The following is a 25928-nucleotide window of genomic DNA, read 5'->3' on the forward strand; positions in this document are numbered from 1 at the left end:
ATCAGAATCGGACGATGACTCCTTGTCCTCAGTCTCGATCATTCGAAGCGATCTGCAATCCTGTGTAAATAAAATGTCTTGGTTTTCTTGCGTTGTGTAGAAAATCGGGAAACCTCAGATCGAGCAGAAAGTTTGCTTTGATACAGTTTAATCATCCGATGAGATAATGGAGCTCTTGGATCTAATAATTGCAGGTTCGTTTCCAATTCATTGGAAGTTTCCTTCTGATTACCAACGAAACGACACCTCCATGCAAATTTCCAATTATAGAATACATATATATAATGAAATTCGTTACAGACTTTTGATGTAAATGCTCAGTATATATTCTCTTGATTAGCATACAATATATTTCCAATCTCTTTCTTCCAGTAATCTCGATAGCAAAATTACAATTATTCAATGCGGCTATTCGGCATGGAGAAAATCCTAGAAGTCCTCTCAACACACACCAGTGAGAACATTACAAAGAGTAATTATGCGCTCGTGGAATAGTAATAGTACTGTACTACTTTTCACATAGATTCTGCGAGTATATAGATGGTCAAGTAGGAAACGTAAGTCACTCATAGAATTGTGCAGGGATAATTGGTAGAATATAAAGAGATAAGGTAACCATACAGCGAAGATGCTGAGTCGCAGAGACAGAGAGAGAGAGAGAGAGAGAGACTGTCGTCTATTCTGGGTGAAGGCCTTGCTGGCTGAAAGCTTTATTTGTGACAGCATTTTTGTTGCGCCTATCCGTGACTCAGCATCTCTGCTATATGGTGAGTAGCAGCTTTCTTTTCATAATATTGTTACAAGAATAATCATGTGTTTCACAACGTTTCCCTGTGAACACTAATTTCGGAGGAGGTGACTGAAGCACAGTGGATGTATTTATCTCGTACTACAGGAGAGCACTTGTCACTCAGCTGACAAACTGTTGACACTTCCTGTCTGCTATGAAGTAACATCACATTCTTCATCACTTCCTGAGCAGCTAAATTCAGAGTCAAACTCTGGATTACTCAGCCATCCTTCTTTTAAAGCAATGCCTAAGCAACAATGTAAGACAGTCTAAAAGTGCGTGTTTTGTTGTCGTGTATCCACACAGTACAGGCGATATCTAGTGGCAACCGTATCGACTAAAATGCGACAACCGGGCTACGAATGTAGCACCGGATGCTCTCTAGCAGTCGAATATGTAAATAGTATACTTGGAATTTTCCGTCAGATTAATAAAAAGCAAAGCGTTTCTGAAGAAGAGAAATTTGTTAACATCGAGTGTAGATTTAAGTGTCAGGAAGTCATTTCTGAAAGTATTTGTATGGAGTGTAGCCATGTATGGAAGTGAAACATGGACGATAAATAGTTTGGACAAGAAGAGAATAGAAGCTCTCGAAATGTGGTGCTACAGAAGAATGCTGAAGATTAGATGGGTAGATCACGTAACTAATGAGGAAGTATTGAATAGGATTGGGGAGAAGAGAAGTTTGTGGCGCAACTTGACCAGAAGAAGGGATCGGTTGGTAGGACATGTTCTGAGGCATCAAGGGATCACCAATTTAGTATTGGAGGGCAGCGTGGAGGGTAAAAATCGTAGGGGGAGACCGAGAGATGGATACACTAAGCAGATTCAGAAGGATGTAGGTTGCAGTAGGTACTGGGAGATGAAGAGGCTTGCACAGGATAGAGTAGCATGGAGAGCTGCATCAAACGTCTCAGGACTGAAGACCACAGCAACAACAACATAATAAAAATTAGACAACTTGGGGTTTTAAGTTAAAGGGCTACATCATTTACATACCTGCCGACAGTGTGTTTGTGTACCGAGCTACATTTACGTTCGGTCATGTATTCTGGGTACTTAACTACTTTTATCAGGCAGCGTACTAATACGAGTGTTGGTTTTACAAATTCTGTGATTAAAATTGATACACTTCTGTTTATGTTTATTTATTAGTGTACATGTAAACTGTATAAGGTTGTCCGAACACTGCCTTTCTCTCGCTCAAACAGCACCGCTGCTCCGACTTCAGCCGGTGTGTCGGTCTCCGAGGTTAGCGGTAGTGCCCCCTACTCGCCCCACCGTAGCAGTGGCCACTGTGAGGATGACGGCCCAGTGTCGGACACGGTGACGTTGACGGGAGAACCGGTTACTCTGACCTCCACATCTGGTGGCATCGGCAGCAGTGGCACAGACACCGACAGCAGGGCAACTGCCTCAGATGTTGCTGCCAGTGGATTGGATGGAGAGCAGCTCTCCAGCTCTGCCGGCTCGACTGGTGCCGCCGACACGAAGCCGCCGCTCAGCTACGTGGAGCTCAGTGCCATGGCCATAGTGCATTCGCCACACAGGTTGGTAGCACTGCTGCAGGGAAATGTAAACTCCTTCACGAAAACGTAGGGCGACCAGACATCCGGATTAATCCGGACGTGTCCTCCTTTTTAGCCCTTTGTCCGGGGTCCGGGCGGATTTTTACAGTGTCCCATTCTATTGCTCTTTTCTTAAATACTTTAACTATTGGACAGCCTTCGTGATAAACACGCACGAAGGCGGTGTTAGTACGTGGTACCAGGATCGTCGATGTTATCGTCGATCGACCTATAAGCGAATGAAAATATTGATTATTTAAAATTTTCGTTTCGTATCTTCGCTTTGTATTGGCTTGGCTTCCTGTAGTGCACGTGTGATTTGTGAGTGTAATTTTTAACCGAGTGAGTTACGTAAAATATTTGGCTATGTTTAAACGAAAGTGTACATTTTCTGATGTCCTTTCCTGCAAATATCCGACTTTAAGAAAGGGATAAACAAATGTGAAGCGGAATGTAAGATATGTGGAGCTGGTTCGTATGTCTCAGTGGCCAATAAAGGTAAGAAATAATTTGACAGATTAACTGTCATGGTTTTTTATTTCATTGTTTCATACTCATTCAGTTTATTTGTATTTGGAAGGTTAAAGTGTAGTTTACATATCGTCAGCTGCTGCTCGAATTGTAGATGTTGGTAGCGGTGCGTCGAATGAAGTGAGGTAAATGGTCTTAGGTTTTTCGCTTTGTAAACAATTCTGTGTTGTTGACATTACAAAACAATCGACACCACACTGTCACCACAATGAATGTTTTTAATTTTTTTTTATATTGCTCATTTAACCACCACCTGACCATCAGTAACAATTAACTACTAGTTTTACCGGTGATTCCCGGCAGTCACGTGACTTGTCCAAAGCTGACGAGTCGTATCCTCATCTGCAGTTGACCCGTTTTGTGTGTCCTCTTTTTTTCTTCCGGTGTTCTCCTTTTTGAAGAGGTTTGTCCTCCTTTTTAAACAATTGCATCTGGTCACCCTATGAAAATGTATCACTCCATCCATAAACTATAGTTTAGTGTTACCCGTGGCATCTTTCACATATGATAGGTATTACTTGGTATTGTTCCTTCATTGTCGATAAGTTTGCTTTCACATATTTCTGTGTTTGTTTCAGTTGTCAGCTGTCCTCATTATGACAGTGTAATTGCTCTAACATCAAATACTGTCAGTTAGTTTTTTTCTGGCTGGTTTGGTGTGTCAACACAACTTCCTCTTTCTGTGCCAACGTCTTCATCTTAGAGGAGCAACTATTTCCCAGCGTCCTCTTTTATCTGTGGATGTATTCTTATCTCTGGCTTTCCGTACAGTGCTCACCCTCTGCAAGCTCCCTCCAGTATGCTGCAAGTTATTCCCTGATACATTAGCACACATCCTATGATCCTGTCCCTTCTTCTCGTCGATGTTTTCCACATGTTTCTCTTCTTGCCAATTCTTCATAGAACATTTCATTTCTCATCTTATCAGTCTATCTAATTTTCGACCTCCTCCTATACCTCTGTCTACCCCGATAGCCGAGTGGTCAGCACGGCGGTAGGTCACACCGAGGGGCCCGGGTTTGATTCCCGGCTGGGTCGGAGATGTTCTCCGCTCAGGGACTGAGCGTTGTGTTGTCCACCGTTCGTGCGATGGACCTCTCTGACGAGGCTTCCCCCATGACGAGACCTGCCGTAAGGCAGAACACAAAGTTTAAGTTTTCTATACCTCCACATCTCGAATGCTTCCATTCACTTCAGTTCTGGTTCGCAACAGTCTATGAATCACTTCCGTGCCTGCTGTGCTCCAAACGTACATTTTCAGAAGTTTCTACCTCAAATTAAAGTTTATACTGGTAGACTTCTTTTGGCCAGAAATACCCTTCTTGCTTGTGCTAGCCTGCTTTTTATGCCTTCTTTCTTTTGCCTCTCATATGTTATTTTGTTTGCAAGGTAGATGAATTGATTCACTTCATCTGCTTTGTGGTCCCCAACTTTGTTGTTAAATTTATCACAGTTTTCACATTTGCTACTCTTCATTAGTTTCTTTCTCTCTTATGTTCTCATATCTGGGCTTACCCATTTAATTTTTTTCATTCGCCACCCCACCAAATGCAGTTTCCACCAGCGACCCATATCGTCGTATGTTCCCAACCACTCAACCTGTACATTTCTTTCTATTCTGTACTAGGCACCCTTTCTCATTGACTTTTTAGAGGATGTCACAAATAAACGACTTGTTGAGCTCATGCTGTGTAGAGTTGCTACAGTACGCTGGGCAAAAGGAGGTCTGGTGCAATATTGGGAAGTATCATATGACTTTTGTCCCCTCAGTGGATTGGGCAATAAACCCCCATTGTCTAATCCAGTTTGAAAGGTTTCCTTGCAGCACATTCCTTTCATTACGTCCAGGAGTTCCTCACAGTAGTTGAAAACTAGTCCTCTGTAATTTGTTGTTTATTTCTATACTCTCTGACAGTTTTTTGATGTGTTACTAATTTTATAACTTTTTATTTCTAAATGATCTTATCTGCGTTTTGTAATATATGTACTGACTTGTTCTGTGGCCTAGTACCTGTGGCTTTTGTGGTCACTCAGGCTTTTGTTGTTTTCTTGTCCCCTCCCCCCCTCTCTCACTTCTCTCCTCCCTCTCTCCCCCCCTTTTTTTGCGTGAGTCTTCTGACTGGTTTTAGCTGGCCCATCCTGAATTCATCTCCTGTGCCAATTTGTTCATCTCAGAGTGCTATGTGTGTCCCACTGTCTTCTGATACAGTTTTCACCCTCTACAACTCCCTCTTGTACCCTGATGTCTTAACACAATGTCCTATCATCCTGTCCATTCGTCTTGTCTGTCCTTACCATATGTTCCTTTCTTTGCCAATTCTGTGGAAAACCCCAATTCCTTACCTTATCAGTCCATCTGATTTGTCAGCATCCTCTATTTGACCGCATCTAAACGTTTTGATTGTCGTCTATTCTAGTTTTCCTACAGTCCGTGACTCATTACTGTAAAATGCTGTGCTCCAAACGAACATCTCAGATGTTTCTTCCTCAGATTAAGCCCAATTTTTGATGCTAGCAGACTTCTCTTGCCCAAGAATGCCCTCTTTGTCTTTGCGAATAATTTTTTTTATGCCCTCCTCGCTTAGTTCGTCGTGTGTTATTTTGCTCCTGAGGGAGCAGAACGTCATAAATCTGTGGTCCCCAGTCTTATTAACAAATAAACTACGACAACCCAAAATGGACAGTAGAGCTTTTTGTCAGCTTGAAACCACCAAAAACTATAAAAGAACTATATATTTCTGAAATTGCACACAGTCAAAAGTGTTAAGACGACTTGTCGGACAGTCGTAGTAAGGGAGCCGAAAAGTGCCCATTGCTCCTGCTTACAGATATCAGGGTCTCCTTTGCACGGTCCAGGCTGAGCTGTGTGCTTTTGTTTTCTGGCAGGAGGGCAACACTTTCTGAGATCTACGCCTACATCACGAGCCGCTTCCCCTATTTCGAGCACAACAAAAAGGGCTGGAGAAACACGATCCGTGGGACCTTGTCGCTCTACGAGTGCTTCGTCAAAGTGCCACGGGAGGGTGGCGTCGGCAGCGGCTACTACTGGACGCTCGGTGAGTTTATTGTCACCTTCTTTTGCCTTTTCCTACAGTCATCTCTGACTAATAAATAAGTAAATAAATAAAATGTTCTTTAGCTTCCAGCCAGATAGAGTGGTTAAAATGCCACAGGCTTTTGTCCAGTGTCGAGTGTAACGACTGCCGATGGTGTGCCGGTGTGCCCTTGCATACTGTAGCTGCTGGCTGTGACTTTTCATGTATCTGTTGTAATATGTTATGCGGGCATATGCTGACTCAGTGTTTGATATGCTCATTTTGGCTTCACTGATTGGCTGTCATTTTACGGCTGTAGTCCCCGTGTTTCTGATCTAAGATTATGAGGAAATGTTTGCTCACATCAGTGTCCCTTGTTCTGCTCAGCCCTCCTGAAATGGAAGCTCTTATACCATGAGAAACTTCACTGAATGCTACCAGGCTGGCACTCCAATATTTCTATGCCTATAATTAAATGTTTGTCCTTCTGCGCACTTATTTTCAGCACAGAACAAAAGTTTTTCCTACAGATTATGAATGAGGTATAAGAGACAGTCAAATGAAAAACTGAGCACCCAGCAGAACAGGATTATGGCAGGGTCGGATTCAGAGGTAATCGCCACACACGTTAAGACATTTATCCCAGCGGGAGAAGAGATGATTCTTCCCCTTTCCACAGAATGTGTTCGGCTGCTGACAGATTCACGAGAGCACCCAATCCTGCACATCCGACAGATGCCCACGTTTGTCTTTCTTCAGGTCACCAAAGATATGAAAATCACACGGTGAATGGAGGATATTGCAGTGTGTATCAACCAAATCACTGAAGAGTAGCCTTTGTCCAGTTGTCGGTGTGGGAGCAGACAGTATTGTGTAACAGGATGATTCAATCCGATGGCATTCTGACAGTCAGAGATCAAAGGCCAAAGCTGGTAGTAGCGACATCTGGCTTCTTTCCCACCAAAGAAATCCAAAACTGTTCACACGAGTTCCTGTAAGGTCACGATGACCACCTCCTTCGACTGCAGAGGTCCTCTGATTTTGCGAGTTACTCCAGGGTTATCACAAGCTCTGGAAATCGGGGAATTTCAAATGTGTCAAGGAAATCGAGGAAATACCACAAAGAATTTGAAACATTGCTGGAAAAATCTTGTGTTTGTCTCAGTAGATAAAGTGGTTTGTTTACTGAGGTCTCGTGCATTGTTGTTGGCTGGGCACAGCTGAGTATGTGAGCCGCTTTCCTACACACTCATTCTTACGGCTTCTCCCGTTTCTACCACTCCCCTGAACTCGCAGCCAGTGCTGCCACCACATCTTGCCGCTAGCCTAGCTGCTGCCGACGAGAGGCAGGGAGGTGTGACGAGTGGTTTGTTCGGGTCTGACTCTCACAGGCTGTTGACGCAGCAGGCAGAGACAGCAGTCATGTGTGCACGAGTTTTGTCTAAGTGACTGTGCGTGCGTGCGCGTGCGCGCGTGTGTGTGTGTGTGTGTGTGTGTGTGTGTGTGTGTGTGTGTGTGTGTGTTCTCATTTTCTGACAAAGGCACGGCCAAAAATTTAATTGTGAGAGTGTGATTGTCTTTCCTGTGTGCCCGTCTGCGGCCCGGTGATCGTCTTTACGGTATGTTCCTACCTATCCTCATTAGTACTGATTCTCAGAGTATTTGTTCCAGTTACCTGTTTTACGGATTGATCCAAACTTTACAGAAGCTCTCACAGGAGGCTGTGGCTAAGCCGTGTCTCCGCAATATCCTTTCGTTCAGGAGTGCTAGTTCTGCAGTGTTCGCAGGAGAGCTTCTGTAACATTTAGAAGGTAGGGGACGAGATACTGGCAGAAGTAAAGCTGTGAGGACGGGGCGTGAGTCGTGCTTGGGTAGCTCAGTTGGTAGAGCACTTTCCCACGATAGGCAAAGGTCCCGAGTCCGAGTCTCGGTCCGGCACACAGTTTTAATCTGCCAGGAAGTTTCCTATCAGTGCACAGTCCGCTGCAGAGTGACAATCTCATTATCAGTGATATGTTTTCACTGCAAGCCTGACTTACCATTTAACAGGTAGACCATATTCAGAATATAAGCAAAATTTATAGAAATGTGATAGTTATACATTTTAACATAATTTTGGAATTACGTTTTTTTACGAAATAATGCAAAATTTTGAAATACTTGCCCCTAATTGATGAAAAAGCAACTGAAATTTTATAGGGTGATTAACCTTCTTAACAGTCAAAGTTAAGAAATAGATTTCCGAAATATTACAGAGAACAGCATTATGGAATTATGTGTGACCCTATCTAACATAATAGTTTTTATGATAACACTACTCATCCCATATACTTAAAATATTTTTCCTGGCATATTGAAAATATTATAGATGTAAAGTTTAGTACAAACTAATACAGGCTTTTAATTGCCAACAGTGTAATTTTCTTATAGTGCTGAAAGTAACATAATGATGTAGAAATTGAAGTAAATATTTTGGCAGATTTGGCAGATTTAGCTGTATTTCTGATTCAACAGAATACACGAGTGTCATGATTACGTTAAAGAAGGAAGAAAAGAAAGAAAGAGAAAAATACACCAACATTTGCTGAAGAAAATACAAATGCTCTAGTGTAACTGGCAATCAAAACGTTCAGACACGAAGGCCGTACTGTTAAAATTGGTATGCCAATCAGGCAGAATCGCTGTGAGCACTGAGGAAATCATGGCACCAATTGACAAGATTGCACCAATGCTCCAGTTTAAAGATAACTGTTTGGAAAAACACCGTGTCCTTATGTGTCTAAGAAGTCCGTAACTGCCTACTGCACATCCTCACCCGACAGGAACGGTCTACTGTTCGAGCCTTTTTTTTTTTTAAAGGACCGAAGGCGCAATAATCACACGGGGAGAGAGAGAGAGAGAGAGACAATACGGTGAGTGCTCCGGTGTCTCTCACTTAAGTTGGTGTAACTTTAGTGTTAAGACATTTGTGATACGAGACCGTCTCGTGTCAAATTGTCACTGGCACGGAACTTGGTGCACTATTCCACAATGTTGGTTTTCTATAGACATTGCTGCCCAGTTTACACCCTTCGGCAGCTGAGAAAAGAGCACGTCGGTCCCGTTTGGACGCATTTAATAATAATGTCGCCACAGTTCCCGATTGTGCATTTACCACACACACGTGAGAGAGATACAAAAGCCACACTAATCCCTCGGCTGCGTCCGGTGCTTATGTACTTGCATCGGAGTTGTGCTATGTTGCGTACATGCTGCAGCAATTCCCTCAAACCGAAACTTTTCATTGCCCCTTACAGTTACAAAATTCTTTATTAAGGAAAGTTATCTCCGCTCAACGTCGTGTCATTCATTGACCACATTCGTGCAAATAAGAGTTTATATTTGGAATAATCCCCAGATATTTGCACAAAGAAAAATAATTGTTTTTTTATAATCACCCGCCTTAGCCCATATGTGATGTTGTGATGTCTTTTACGTTCTCCTTTGCTCACTTTTTTTGCATGCAACACACAAACACCAGTTCAAATTGTCTTCGTCAGGTGTCTTTCGTTAGTCACATCCTGTCGGTTATCTCGGATAGAAATTCTGGAAATAGTTCACTCACTATATTAGTTTAGAAGACTGGCAGATACAAGTGAACGGTAGTGAACACTGCTGAATTGTACGCATACGCTCATTTGCTCGAGTTCTCTTCAATTCGCTGTGGAGTAAACTTAGCTTGAGAAGAAATTGACACGGAACGTCATGCGGCCCGTACTAATGTACGGGATGGGAACGCAGGTTTTGTCGCTGAATTTTTGTAGATAAATCTTCTCCGGTTACCAGGTGGGTCGTGGTGTGAGGTTCTCACAACTGTTTGGAATGTTTCCAACTTATCACGTTCAGGCAAACTGTCAGCTTCATGTTCAGTTCATTCCTGTGTAGCCAGCAGACCACAATAGGTGTACATCAGGGAGAGATGTTTCTGCAGGTGGTGTTGGGAGTCCCGCTGTAGGGTGGAGGGGTTCCGACAGTGTAGTCGTTGTGCTGGCCGTCTATCCTGTCAGCTGTCCTTGCCACTCACATGTCAGAGTGTTCCCGATGTATTTTTGCTAATGCCACATCCTTTGTTGCAATTGACAAGATTGTAATCTACTCGTATTTCCGCTTCCAGTGTAATGAGCAAATCCCAGAGCCCATTGATGCAGCAGATCACGGTTGTCTGTTCAAGTCTGCAGTGGTAGAGCGCAGCATCAGTGAAGGGCACATGTTTGTTTTTGAAGAGACAAGCATTCTGTGCCGCACTTGCGTGTTCTGGGATTAGGTCACAAAAGAGGCAGTGGAAGTAAGAGTACTTGACAATTATACTGTGTTCTTTTATGGAATCAGTATGGGTAATGATAAAACGTGTCACTGATCTCAGAAGGTTACACGTAAGTTACGAGAATCGTTGCTGTTTATCTAGGAGTCGTGTTTAGGATCCACGTACTTTAAGTGTCTGTAAAGTTTCTTTTATTTTCTTACCAATTTCTTGCGCAGTAGTTTTACTTTTGCAAATACGGTATTGTTGTTGTGGTCTTCAGTCCTGAGACTGGTTTGATGCAACTCTCCATGCTACTCTATCATGTGCAAGCTTCTTCATCTCCCAGTACCTACTGCAACCGACATCCTTCTGAATCTGCTTAGTGTATTCATCTCTTGGTCTCCCTCTACGATTTTTACCCTCCACGGTGCCCTCCAATGCTAAATTTGTGATCCCTACATCCCTCAGAACATGTCCTACCAACCGATCCCTTCTTTTAGTCAAGTTGTGCCACAAACTTCTCTTCTCCCCAATCCTATTCAATACCTCCTCATTAGTTACGTGATCTACCCATCGAACCTTCAACATTATTCTGTAACACCACATTTCGAAAGCTTCTATTCTCTTCTTGTCCAAACTGGTTATCATCTATGTTTCACTTCCATACGTGGATACGCTCCATACAAATACTTTCAGAAACGACTTCCTGACACTTCAACCTATACTCGATGTTAACAAATTTCTCTTCTTCAGAAACGATTTCCTTGCCATTGCCAGTCTACATTTTATATCCTCTCTACTTCGACCATCATCAGTTATTTTACTCCCTAAATAGCAAAACTCCTTTACTACTTTAAGTGTCTCATTTCCTAATCTAATCCCCTCGGCATCACCCGATTTAATTTGACTACATTCCATTATCCTCGTTTTGCTTTTGTTGATGTTAATCTTATATCCTCCTTTCAAGATACTATCCATTTCGTTCAACTGCTCTTCCAAGTCCTTTGCTGTCTCTGACAGAATTACAATGTCATCGGCGAACCTCAAAGTTTTTATTTCTTCTCCGTGAATTTTAATACCTACTCTGAACTTTTCTTTTGTTTCCTTTATTGCTTGCTCAATATACAGATTGAATAACATTGGGGAGACGCTACAACCCTGTCTTACTCCTTTCCCAACCACTGCTTCCCTTTCATGCCCCTCGACTCTTATAACTGCCATCTGGTTTCTGTACAAATTGTAAATAGCCGTTCGCTCCCTGTATTTTACCCCTGCCACCTTCAGAATTTGAAAGAGAGTATTCCAGTTAACGTTGTCAAAAGCTTTCTCTAAGTCTACAAATGCTAGAAACGTAGGTTTGCCTTTTCTTAATCTTTCTTCTAAGATAAGTCTTAAGGTTAGTATTGCCTCACGTGTTCCAACATTTCTACGGAATCCAAACTGATCTTCCCCGAGGTCCGCTTCTACCAGTTTTTCCATTCGTCTGTAAAGAATTCGTGTTAGTATTTTGCAGCTGTGACTTATTAAACTGATAGTTCGGTAATTTTCACATCTGTCAACACCTGCTTTCTTTGGGATTGGAATTATTATATTATTCATGAAGTCTGAGGGTATTTCACCTGTCTTATACATCTTGCTCACCAGATGGTAGAGTTTTGTCAGGGCTGGCTCTCCCACGGCCGTCAGTAGTTGTAATGGAATGTTGTCTACTCCTGGGGCCTTGTTTGGACTCAGGTCTTTCAGTGCTCTGCCAAACTCTTCACGCAGTATGGTATCTCCCATTTCGTCTTCTACATCCTCTTCCATTTCCATAATATTGTCCTCAAGTACATCGCCCTTGTATAAACCCTCTTTATACTCCTTCCACCTTTCTGCCTTCCCTTCTTTGCTTAGAACTGGGTTGCCATCTGAGCTCTTGATATTCATACAAGTGGTTCTCTTCTCTCCAAAGGTCTCTTTAATTTTCCTGTAGGCAGTATCTATCTTACCCCTAGTGAGACAAGCCTCTACATCCTTACATTTGTCCTCTAGCCATCCCAGCTTAGCCATTTTGCACTTCCTGTCGATATCATTTTTGAGACGTTTGTATTCCTTTTTGCCTGCCTCATTTATTGCATTTTTATATTTTCTCCTTTCATCAATTAAATTCAATATTTCTTCTGTTACCCAAGGATTTCTATTAGCCCTCGTCTTTTTACCTACTTGATCGTCTGCTGCCTTCACTACTTCATCCCTCAGAGCTGCCCATTCTTCTTCTAGGGTAAAATTGTTCAAACTTCATTTTGTAATCAATTTGTTGTACCTTTTCTTGGACTGTGTTGCCTAGATTTTTGAATAAGAACTTTCTTCTTAGTTCTACTAAATAAGAAGTACCAAAATTACTTTCTAGTAATCTGCAAGTATGTTCTCATTAAAAATGTAGAATGGTACATTACAAATGACATATTTTTTCATAGGTATGATAAATTTACTTTTGTTTATTATTCAAAAACTAGCTTTTGTATAGCAACTTCCATAATGTTCCTGAGGAGCAGCTCAAATCAAATATTATAAAATTCGTAATACTTCATAAGGTACCTTGTCTTTAAAATGCAGTTAGCTGCAGTGTACAGCAATTCTCACGATAATTATTCCACTAGACGGAACGTTTATACACAAAACACTTAAAACATTTTGTCAAGTTTAATAAAATCAAAGTTTAAAATATTACTATTTGTTCTGTTTTCTGGCATACTTATTGATTGACCTTTTAGTGTTCATCAAAAAGAATTGTATAATTTTAGATATTAGCCTTCAGCAGGCACTGTACATTTGAACAATACACTATACTATCTTGTCAACCTGGGCAGTAGTTTCCGACTGAGTTTTGCGTGGGATGTGGCATCGGCAAACGCAGGTTAGGAATGCTCGGATGCAAAAGCGGAGAGGCAGCAGTGGGAATAAAGAGACAGGACCGGGACTTTGTGACGGACACCCTCCACCATCTGTTTTGCCCTCCACTGGTACCACCTCCATCAGATGTGACATGTCTTCTGGAGCCAAACAACTAGCTCATTGAAACTTCCTGGCAGATTAAAACTGTGTGCCGGACCGAGACTCTAACTCGGGACCTTTGCCTTAAAGTTTGGAAGGTGGGAGACGAGGTACCGGCAGAAGTAAAGCTGTGAGGATGAGGCGTTATTCAAGCTTTGGTAACTCAGATGGTAGAGCACTTGCCCGCGAAAGGCAAAGGTCCCAAGTTCGAGTCTCGGTCCAGCACACAGTTTTAATTTTCCAGGAAGTTTCACATCAGCGCACACTACGCTGCAGAGTGAAAATCTCATTCTGGCAACTATCTCATCCTCATCAGAAGAGTCTGTGGTGCAGTGGCTGTAAAGGAACGAACTTGACACCCACGAACCCATCATTTCTTCTGAAGATGACGCGTAGGAAACACATCTGTATGTTGCGGCGACTGGGATAATGAAACTTTCTATGAGATTAAAACGGTGTACCAGACCGAGACTGAGACTCGAACTCGGGACAGTTCGCCTTTCACTGGCAAATGCTCTGTAGACTGAGCTACCCGTGCACGACTCACGACCTGTCCGCTCAGCTTTAATTCTGCCAGTACCTCATCTCCTACCTTCCAAAGTTCGCGCGAACCTTGCAAGACTAGCACTCCTGGAAGGAAGGATATTGCGGAGGCGTGGCTTAGCCGCAGTCTGGGGGACAATTCCAGAATGAAATTTTCACTCTGCAGTGGAGTATGTACTGATATGAAAATTTGCCAAATTAAAATTGTGTGCTAAACCGGGACTCAAACTGGGCTGTGGCTAGGCTGTGACACCACAAAATCCATTCTTTCAGGAGTGCTAGCTTGCTAATGTATGGAAGAAAACTGTGAAATTCCGAAGGAATGTAGTGTGTGAAATACGGGTGGAACTAGGGCTGTCACGACGACCCGTGTGTTGTGCTCCGTGGCTCAGTCAGTGGAACACTTGCCCAGGAATGACAAATGTCCCAGTTTTAGTCTCGGTCTGGCACACTGATTTAATCTGCCGGGAAGTTTCGTATCGGCACACTCTTTGCTGAGCTATTTGCCCTCTATCGGGCTGTTCTTTACATCTGCCGCCACAGACATTCTGCTTATGTCCTCTGCTCCAATTCCCCGAGTGCCATCCAGAGCCTCAGTGATCCGTATCCAGTTCACCCTTTCGTGCACCGGATCCGACGCTCTCTTCGGCAGCTGGCGGACGACGATTCTCGGGTTACCTTTATTTGGGTTCCTGGCCGTGTCCGTATCCCCGGGAATGAAGCTGCAGATGCCGCGGCCGAGGCTGCGGTCCTCCGGCCTCGGACAGCTTCTGGTTGTGTGCCTTAGTCTGATTTTAGCAGGGTCATTTGTCAGTGCATTTTATCGCTCTGGCATACCGATCGGTCTACACTTACCGAAAACTAGCTTCGGGCCTCGAAACCTCTCCCCACGGGTCGGACGACCTCTTCGCGCCCTTCTCGGTAGGAGGTCGTTTTGGCCCGGTTACGGATCGGACACTGCCGGTTCGGCCACCGCCATCTGCCGACGGCTGCGCCGGCACCACGGTACGCCACATTTTAACGTCCTGTCCGAATTTTAATACACTGTGCATTGATCTTGACCTGACGTGTACGCTGGATGAAATTTTAGCAGATGACCCGGGAGCAGCTGCTCGCGTTCTTCGTTTTATCCGCTTGACAAACCTGTCTGAGGACATTTGATTATGCTGTTTTCTTTTAATCCCTTGCCCCTATTAATGTGCCTTTTATAGTGTTGTCCTTTTTAGTTGCTGTTTTAACATTGTGCCTCACAGTGCGTTCATAATGTAGTCCGGGCGCTAATGACCACTGAAGTTGTTCGGCCTATACCCACAACAAAAAAAAGAAGAAAAGGCAACTCTTTGCTGCAGAGTGAGAATTTACTTCTAGAATTCGGATGATATCTCGAGAAGATATCGGCAACCTACATTATTTTTCACCTTCAGTTGCAGTGTGTGTGTCTCAGTGTGTACTTTGATGACGTGCACACCAAATAATTATTGTCCGTCGGTTGCAGACCCGCAGTACGAGGACATGTTCGAGAACGGCAAATTCCGCCGCCGTCAGCGCACGAATTGGCCGTTCGGCAGTTGCCCGTCAGCGGCGGTCGAGGTGGCAGCGGACCGTGGACACGCGCACCACATTCGACACCGAAACCGCACTCACCACCCCCGACAGCAGCAACAGCACTCCGGCCTGTCGGAACACTGCCAGCTGCCGAGCACGGCTACCGGGCCTCGGCACGGGTCCCCGGTGCTCCACGCTGCTGCCGCCACCGATACTGGAGACGGAGGAGGAGGTGGAGGCAGCGGGGGCGGCGACCTGTCATCCACCACCGACTTGCACTGCGCCAGGTACAAGAACAGCTGAGCACCTTGTCAAGTGACCACGTCGTCAAAAATATCAGATCTCCCCTCACATTGTTATTACTCTCCATTTCATTAAAGGTCTTTATACGCAATTACTTCAAAAAGTATGGAGACTGGATTAATAAAAAAAGAAAAAAGTTAAGGTGTCAGTTTTAATGCTTCAGGTTTCCTACGTAGTCTTCTCCCACCACCCCTCTCCCCCTCCTCTGCTCCCCACCCCCCCACACTACTAGAGTACAATGCACAGAATGTTCGTACTGCTGTGTGAAACTGTCATAAAAGTCCTTCTTTGGAATATTGTTAAACTTGTACCTGACATTGGCTTGAATGTTGGCTTATGTCACCATAGTATTGAATTCCTTTTGAATTTCTCCACTTTGCCTGAAACAAATTGTCCATGTTTGCTATTTCAGTGAAGTTGTTGTAGGGGTCAGGGCATTTCTGTTGCCATTCTCTCCCAAACCTGGTTCCCCCCCCCCCCCCCCCCCCCCCCCCCCCCTCCCCAGTCGCCCCCATCCCCTCCCACAGGAGAGTCAGTGTGCTGCAAGAACTTTGAGCAATCTTTTTCTCTCCTGCATAACATTCTAGACATTGTTTCAAAAACATGTTTTGTAGATAATGTTGCATTGCAATTTCTGACACAACAGTGTTGACGTACCGTGACTGCACATTCTATACGTAACACTGCGTTCTCACAAGTGTCTACTTGAATCCACATCGGTTGTTTGCAGTTGTTAGTTTGAGCCACCACTGTAGCTATTGTGCTGATTTTGCTTTATACGTCAGGAAAAACAAAAGCAGCCTTGGAACTTTTTTGATGGATTTTGTACGTTTCCTGCCAGTATCTCAAGCTGTGACCAGTTAGTCATAAGCTTCCTTAATTCTGTTTTAGAGCAGACAAGTTATTAAAAAGCAACCTGTGGAAATCTAATGGAAAGAAGTGACGTTTTACAGTCCGTGGTATTACATTTCTGTGAAAATTAAGTTGATACATCAACAATGCCAACAGTGTCATATTTGACAGATCATTTGCACAATAAATGATAATTGTGTGGAATGAGTCATTTTACTTCACACTGCAAATTAATTTGTAAAAACGGCTACATGCTGAACAAGTATAGGATATTTTTTTTTTTTTTTTTTAACATTCACAAGTGAGTTAGTAATTGTTACCCACTACCTTTTACACATTACTATAATAGAAATTCTTCTACAGAATAGGAAGAGTTGTCAAGGAAAAACTGTTTTAGTCTGCTTTCAAAATTTACTTTCCTCTCTGTCAGCCTTTTTATATTAGTGGATAAGTTATCAGAAATATCAAATGTGCCATTAAGCACCCCCCTTTTTCTACTAAAGGCAACCTTAATGTGGAGTAATGAATTTATCTTTTCTTTCTGGTACAGTAATTATGTACACCATGGTTACTTTTCAACTGCAGTGGATTATTTACAACAAACTGCCTGAGGGAATAAATATACTGTGAAGCAGTAGTCAGAATGCTCAACTCCTTAAATAGGTGTCTACAAGAGGAACATGGGTGAGCAACAAATATCATTCTTATAGTGCGGTTTTGAGCTGTGAAGACCTTCTGTCTTAAAGATGAGTTATCCCAGAATGTTATTCCATTGACATATGTTGCATATTTTATGCAATTATGTCACATTTACAGATTTGTCTCTCCCCACGATTTGCATTGATTCTAAATGTGTATGTGGCTGAACTAAGTTTGAAGAGTTGCAAAAATCCCTTTTAAATTGTCATCACTATGCACACCTAATAATCCATTCAGTTAATCAGTGATGCTACCCTGCTCTATGGCTTATTGTCCTGTCTCTCTGTTCCATATGGCCTTAAGTCTGTTGTCAGAATTACCGATTTCTGACATGTGTGTGTGTTCCTTGATTCTTTAACAACTTTTCTTAGGAAATTTTTGTAATGTGCTACTACTGCAGGATCTCTAATTGTTTTTCCCATCAGGTATGTTTACCTTTTCCTTTCTCATGACACTGTAATCCCTCTAGCGGTACTATTTGATGACCTTTCTGATTAGCCTACAGTAGGATAAGATTAAATTTAATGTTAGCATTTGGTTCATTATAAATTTAATCCCAGGTTCCCTCGTGTAAGCTATTCTTAAAAACTTTTGTCCTGGAGTAATTAATCATTCTGACTGCTTTGCACTGGGCCGTATCAACACTGTAAGGCAGTATCTTATTCATCCTAACTGTGCATCGTGAGTGGAGAAAGCATTTATTACTGAGTAAACAGTTATTTTCGTGCTTTGAGCATCACGGAAGAAAACATCATCGGTTAGGATCCTGTTGGCTTTGTCCACTTGTGTTGTAAATTTAATTATTGAGATCAAATTGTAGGATCCAAATCAGGTTTCCAGCTAATTTTTCCTGTCAGAATTCTTTAGAGGTTTTTCTCCGAAACCATCACAGACTGTTACTGCCTGTTGCTGTTTGACGAATAGCTTAGCAAGGAATTCAGATTCTTCATAAAAAAAATTACAATTAAAAGTGGACTATTTTTCAGTATTAATTCACAAGCACGCACTTCTGTTTGCTGATCACTACGAAATCTACGTGTATCAGTGTTTTCGGATTTGCTTTCCGTCTTAATATATGTAACAATTCCTCCTTTCCCCGTATTACTTCTGCATGAGAAAGATGTTACAGTGTAATCTTTTATATGTCACTTGGCTAACCCTGTGGTTATGCGGTGTTCAGGAAGGTACAGAATACCCTTATAAAGGAAAGTTGCCTTTTAGGACCTCTGTTCGGATATTCCAGAGAATAGAGACTCCAAAATAGCATCGCACAAAGGTCGGTAATGGTCTAATGTTGGTGGCACGCAGTCAAAGATGTGCACGGGCTTGTGCTCGCGATTATACAATTTAATCGGTAATCGGGCCTATGGTGATGTATGAGGAAAGGTGTACATAGTACAAGGCCGTATTCTATTGTATTTCACTTGTGAGTTGTTAATTTACAATGTTTGTGATGAAATGTGGTGCACATTACACAATGGTAATACATTTAAAAAAAATGTTATTGCATCCCTGACAAATATGCAATCGTTACTTGCCGACAATACAGTCGTCCTCTTTGATGTCGAGGTGAGTGTCATCGTGACTGTGCAATATGTCCCGTGACGGGTACACAAACAGTAGAAGACACGAGGTGAATGGACAGAATGTTTGCAACGTGTGCCCGAAGTGTTCATGTCGACTGCAATGCCTTGCACGAATTGTTTCCAACTGGCCGACCTGCAGTTGGCTGTTCTCATACTTTGAGTTCTGCCAGTCGTCGTGTCTCAAATGTGCCACCGACTACAGACAGAGCGCCTCCACAGCTGGCAAAACACACTTTCTCGGCTGTCGTAAAAGTTGCCGATTGAGATGCGTGCATTACAATTGGACATGTGCTCACGGTCACACCTCTTGTTAAAGTTTGTGGGAGCTACCATCTCGGGAACATAAGTTTTCTTCAGGTGAAAAGGGTGAATAGTTACAGCTGTGAATATACAGTGTTCTTCGTATATTTTCTTTGTAGAGACAGTCGCTCTGACTGTCAAAATCAGAGTTGTGGGCACTATCACTTAACCTCAAACTGATGCGAGTCAAACTCGCATATTTCTGACAGTCAAAAGCATCCGTAAACAATAAAATTCATTTTGTGTATGTACACCTAACACAGGAATTTGGACAAGTTTTCTTGTAGCTTTAATGATTTTCTCACAAATATTGTTTTTGTTCATATGAATGCTATTTTTTGTCATTGTATCACTAATAAATATTAACCAGTTACAGTCTTACATCTCTAATTACTCTATTTACTAATGCTGTAGCCACTTTCACTATTTCATGTTTTAAGAGAAAATTCACGTTTTCATGCACAGCATGTGCGCGTAATTTGAAATACGTAATACTCGCAGAAAATCTATTAGAACAGTTCGACAGTACTCACTGAGACCTATCTACTGGCACTGTTTGTATGACTCGCTTAAAGTGTAATGAGGAGGTATTGAATAGAATTGGGGAAAAGAGGAGTTTGTGCCATAACTTGACGAGAAGAAGGGACCGGTTGGTAGGACATGTTCTGAGGCATCAGGGGATCACACAATTAGCATTGGAGGGCAGTGTGGAGGGTAAAAATCGAAGAGGGAGACCGAGAGATGAATACACTAAGCAGATTCAGAAGGATGTAGGTTGCAGTAAGTACTGCGAGATGAAGCAGCTTGCACAGGATAGAGTAGCATGGAGAGCTGCATCAAACCAGTCTCCGGACTGAAGACCACAACAACAACAAAGTGTTAGTGGGCTATTTATTTTTAAGATCATTTTATATCCAAAACATTTAATAACTTGTAAACCAACTCTCATAATGAGGGTGCATCTACACACACACGTCTAATTTTTGTGTTTAAAATCATGTGACTGGCTTCTCTGTCACTGGTTTGGTTTAGTTTTTATTTAGAGTTTCCCTTATTTAATATTTTCTTTATACACGTAGTTCGGCCACGGCAACTACCCTCCACTCTCCATTCAAATGATTGGGTTTTTCCTGCCACACGGCCCGTGTCTCCATCTAGCCGACCCGGATTCGGCATTTCTCGCACTCTGAGCATTGCCGATCGTCACGCATCAAATGTACCGCTACCCACTGACAGAGCTGCGGGGCTCACCCGACTCAGCATTGGCCTTCCACAGTTGTCAAAACGCGCTCTTTCTGCAGTTGTAACATTTGCCGATCGAGCTGCTAGCGTTACGACAGGACACGCGGTCGCGTCTCCCGTTAAAGTTTTTCGTAGCCATTTCCAAAATGTACCGTCTCTGGAGTATAGCTGCAGATTTAACTACAGTTAACATAGTGGGGACTGGTCAGATTCCTACCTTCTACAAAGGGCGATGAAAAAATGTTTTCCGATTACTGTTTGTTAGTAAATAATTTAGTTGCACAGTTTCTTGGGCACAGAATCCACACCTGACCTCAGTTTTTCATCTTTTTAAAGAATTTGAGTGGCTGTGGACACCCATCCCACACATGTGGGCAGAGAAGCAGTCACCTGAAGATTTAAAAGAAATCCCGCGGCAGTGCATCGATGATGCAAGAACATCGAACAAAACTACACTCTGAACAGCTGTAGGAGCACTGAAACCAACACCCGTACAATTCATATTTGGCGGAATGATCAGTCTTCGTGAACTCGCAAGCAATATTAATCAAAATCTTAATGTGGGGGGGCTTGTGAATGACTGGCGAAAGTACCCAAGAATTGTTTCCACAGATTTTTTCCTTGGAAACTCTATAACTGATACTGCTATCAAAGCTTGTATGGATGAAGCAAACAGTTTGGCTCAGGCTCTATTAGCAGAATAATAATGCTGACTCCACTCAGATTTTAGATTGCCATATCCATCTAATGCTTTTAGAAATTGACGAAACTTTATATGATTATGTACTTAAAAGATATTAAGATGTGCTAGATGAAGCTACAACAACTCAAAAATAAATTATATTTTTAATGCAAGTGCTGAAACTATGGCTATCAAGAAGAGCTGACACACACACACACACACACAATAATGAATAAATTGAAAAACAATATTGTATGTAACCACTATGTAATAATAATAGTATCTCAAACAACTTAAAGTATAACTGAATAATGTAAACGTGATTGTTTTCTCAACGATTTATGTTGTTTTCACATTGTGACGTGTATTTAAAATAGATACAATGAGTAATATTTTCTAAATACCTGCTGTTATGTAGACAAAATTAATTACTACAGTACTGCAGATCTTTTGAAAATAACCATCAACACTGTTACATAGTTGCTCTAAAGTCATAGAGTTCAATAATCCTTTCCACTTCCATACAAACCACGAAATGAGAGATGTATAAGATTTTTGTATTTCCGATTCAGTAAACTGTACAGTAACGTTTTTTTTTTTTTCCTTCCCCCATGTCCTTACCTCTTAGCAGCAATGTGAACTAAGAGCTGTTTATTAAGTGCTGTGCACAAGAAATCATTAGGATGGGATATTTTATTTGATTTAATTGTGAGAAATATGTGCTTCTCGCTACATCCGCATTTGACATCACTGCTGAAAATGTGACGATGTGGACTGTTCGCAACAGCCAGACACTTCATATGGGCGTTGCAGTTGTCACGAATACTTCAGGCACATGTTGCAAACATTCTGACCATTCACCTCGCGTGTTCTATATCTGCTTCCCCTTCACGGGAGATATTGCACAGTCATCAGTCTGTTGACGTTACTTACATTGACGTTGAAGAGGATTACTATGTTATTGACAAGTAATGATTGCATAATTTACAGGTATGCTGTTACATTTTTTATTAGTTGTCATTGTGTAATATGTATCACATTTCATCACTCGGTGAATTAATGACAAACAACAGAAAAAATACAACTCTCTCTCTTATACTAAGTACATCTTTCTTCATACATCATAATTGCAAGACAAGTCCACGCATGTCTTTCACCACATGCTACCAACATCAGACTGATGGAAACCCTTTGTGTCATGTCATTTTGGAGTGTCTTTCCCCAAAAATATCCAATTAGAGGTTGTAAAAGACAACCCACCTCCAGAAGGGTATTCTATACCTATCTGAGCGCCACATGATCACACGTTTAGCTGAGTGACATATAAAAGATTACACTGTAGCATCTTATCCCTGGAGAACTAATATGGGAAAAGTTGTTATGTATATTCAGACAGAACATAAGCTCTAACACATTGAGACAAGTGTTTTTTGCAGTGATCGGCTCGTAGAAGTCTGTGCTTGTGAATTAATACTGAAAAACAGTTCAGCTTTAATTGTAAGTGTGTGTAGATCCACACTGGGAAATTTTGAACTGTTTATGAGGAATCTGTATTCCTTACTAAGCTATCTGACAGACAGCAGCAAGTAGTGACATATGTGGTAACTTTATTGAAAATAGTGTAAATGATTCTGATAGGAAAAATGAGCTGCAAACCTTATTTGGATCCTACAATTTGATCTCAGTAATTAACTTTCCATCACCAGTTGACAAAGGCAGTAGGTCCCTGATTTATAAGGTTTTCTTTTGTGAAGCTCATAGCAATAAAATAACTGTTTATGCAGTAGCAAATGCTCCCTCTGATCTCATGCAAAGTTATTTAGGATAAATAAGATAGTGCCTTACAGTATGGACACTGCTCAGTAGAAAGCAGTCAGAATAATTAATCACTTCAGGAGAAATATTTTTAAGAATAGTTTATAAGAGAACCTGGGATTAAATTTACAATGAACCAAATGTTAACATAAAATTTAATCTATTCTGTGATAAATTAGTATCACCATTTGAAAATAACTTTCTGCATGAACTAGTCAGAAATGTCATTAAACAGGACCACTAGAGGGATTGAAGTACACTGTGAAAGGAAAGAGGAAATGTATTTGCTGGCAAGAACAATAAGGAATCGTGCAGTAGTTGCACACCACAAAAATTACTAAGAAAATTTGTTAAAAAATCAAGGAACTTGAACGTATCAGAAATCAATACTTCCAATAACAGATTTATGGCTATATGGAATGTAGACAAATGAGTCGGGACAACCAGCCACAGAACAAGGTGACAACACTGTCAGACTGCCTGCAAGGACTGTAAATTAGGAGTGACAGGTAACAGATGCATTTAATAATTATTTCTTAAATGTAGTAGAAAGTATTGGGGCAAAGGTTTAAAGAGAGAAATGTTGAAAAAGCATCTGTTATAAAATTCAGTTGTATGCTTATATCACCAACTTGCCCTTGTGAAATTACGATATTTATGCATTCTCGCAAAAATAAAAGCACATTTGGTTTTGATGGTGTTTCCAATAGAGTACTAAAGATTCATTCCCATGCAACAAGCCCGGTCTTATCTTAAATATGTAATTCGTCGATAACTTGGTAAACCTTTCCTTTATATTTATTGTTGATGATGAATTTGTGGTACCTTAAGTTCTTCTTAAGTTACAGTCAGGAGTGTAAGTATTAGTTCGTTGAATACAAAAAGTTGTCTGTCATAGTAAAAGTGGACACGGAAATATTTTGTACGACAGTGAAATTAACAATAAAACTATCCATTGAAGTTTAATCAAAAATTGTTCGTTAAAAAAATGTTTGCTACAGATTTAAAATGAAACTATAGTAGAATCTACGTATAAGTAGTGAGCAGAATTTGCAAAATTTACACGTAATTAAAAATGGTGGCTTTACAGCTGCTATGTAACAGTGTTTGTGGTTATTTTTCAAAAGATCTTCATGTTGTAGCACATATATTTTGTTTATATAACAGCCTGTATGTAGGAAATATTAGTCATTGTACCTATTGTAAATACATCTGATGTTGTGGAAACAACATAAACTGTTGTGAAAGTCATTCTGTCCATTAACTCATTTATGTTTAATTGTTTTACATACTTTTATTATTACATAGTGGTTACATACAATATTGGTTTTTCATTTTACTCATTGTTGAATGAAAAATATTTATGTATATTGACATCTCATGCCCTCTTTATCTTTTAATTGTTTTACTTACTTTTATTATTAAACAGTGGTTACATACAATATTGGTTTTTCAGTTTACACATTGCTGTGTGAAAAAAAATAGTAACTTGTCAGCTCCTCTTGATAGACATAGTTTCAGAACTTGTATTAAAAATATAATTATTATGTGCCTTTTTGTAGCTTCGTCTAGCACCTCTTGATATCTTTTAAGCAGATAATCATTCAAAGTTTCATCAATTTCTAAAAGCATTAGATGGATATGACAGTCTAAATTCTGAGTGGAGTCAGCGTTATTAGTCTTCTAATGGAGCATGAGCTAAATTATTTGCTTTATCTATGCAAGCTTTGATAGCAGTATCAGTTATAGTATTTCCAAGGAAAAAATCTGTGGAAACAACACTTGCGAACTTCTGCCAGTCATTCAGAAACCCCCCTCGTTAAGATTTTGATTAATATTGTTTGCAAGTTCACGAAGACTGATCATTCCGCCAAATATGAATTGTACGGGTGTTGGCTTCAATGCTCCTACAGCTGTTCAGAGTGTAGTTTTGTTCGATGTTCTTGCATCATCGATGCACTGCCGCGGGAATTCTTTTAAATCTTCAGGTGACTGCTTCTCTGCCCACATGTGTGGGATGGGTGCCCATAGCCACTCAAATTCTTTAAAAAGATGAAAAACTAAGGTCAGGTGTGGATTCTGTGCCCAAGAAACTGTGCAACTAAATTATTTACTAACAAGCAGTAATCGGAAAACATTTTTTCATCGCCCTTTGTAGAAGGTAGGAATCTGACCAGTCCCCACTATGTTAACTGTAGTTAAATCTGCAGCTATACTCCAGAGACGGTACATTTTGGAAATGGCTACGAAAAACTTTAACGGGAGACGCGACCGCGTGTCCTGTTGTAACACTAGCAGCTCGATCGGCAAATGTTACAACTGCAGAAAGAGCGCGTTTTGACAACTGTGGAAGGGCAATGCTGAGTCGGGTGAGCCCCACAGCTCTGTCAGTGGGTAGCGGTACATTTGACGCGTGACGATCGGCAATGCTCAGAGAGCGAGAAATGCCGAATGCGAGCCGGCTAGATGGAGACACGGGCCGTGTGGCGGGAAAAACCCGATCATTTGAATGGACAGTGGAGGGTAGTTGCCGTGGCCGAACTACGTGTATAAAGAAAATATTAAATAAGGGAAACTCTAAATAAAAACTAAACCAAACCAGTGACAGAAAAGCCAGTCACACGATTTTAAACACAAAAATTAGACGTACGTGTGTGTGTGTGTGTGTGTGTGTGTGTGTGTGTGTGTGTGTGTGTGTGTGTGTGTGTGTGTGTATACGCACCCTCACTATGAGATTTGGTTTACAAGTTATTAAATATTAAATGTTTTGTATATAAAATTATGTTTAAAAATTAAATTAATAGCCCACTAACACCTTACGCAAGTCATACAAACATAGTGTCAGTGGATAGGTCTCAGTGAGTACTGTCAAACTGTTCTAACAGATTTTCTGTGAGTATTACGTATTTCAAATTATGCGCACATGCTCTGTATGAAAAAGTGAATTTTCTTTTAAAACGTGAAATAGTGAATGTGGCTATAGCATTAGGAAATAGAGTAATTAGATATGTATGACTGTAATTGGTCTAATTGGGTAGTATTTATTAATTATATAACAAAGAAACATAGCATCCATGTTAACAAAATAAATTTTGTGAGATAACCATTAAAGCTACCCATGA

General features: G+C 41.3%; 1 protein-coding gene across 1 annotated transcript in view; it reads left to right on the forward strand.

Annotated features, from left to right (window-relative positions):
• The window catches only part of LOC124720451, a 381758-nt gene that overhangs the window by 236289 nt on the left and 119541 nt on the right, over positions 1–25928 (forward strand). The window contains exons 15-17 of the mRNA XM_047245803.1: positions 2002–2340; positions 5776–5945; positions 15278–15614. Of these exons, the coding sequence (XP_047101759.1) occupies positions 2002–2340; positions 5776–5945; positions 15278–15614 (846 nt within the window). The remainder of the gene's footprint in view (positions 1–2001; positions 2341–5775; positions 5946–15277; positions 15615–25928) is intronic.

This window comes from Schistocerca piceifrons, chromosome 11 (assembly GCF_021461385.2).
Source record: "Schistocerca piceifrons isolate TAMUIC-IGC-003096 chromosome 11, iqSchPice1.1, whole genome shotgun sequence".
Lineage (NCBI taxonomy): Eukaryota > Metazoa > Arthropoda > Insecta > Orthoptera > Acrididae > Schistocerca > Schistocerca piceifrons.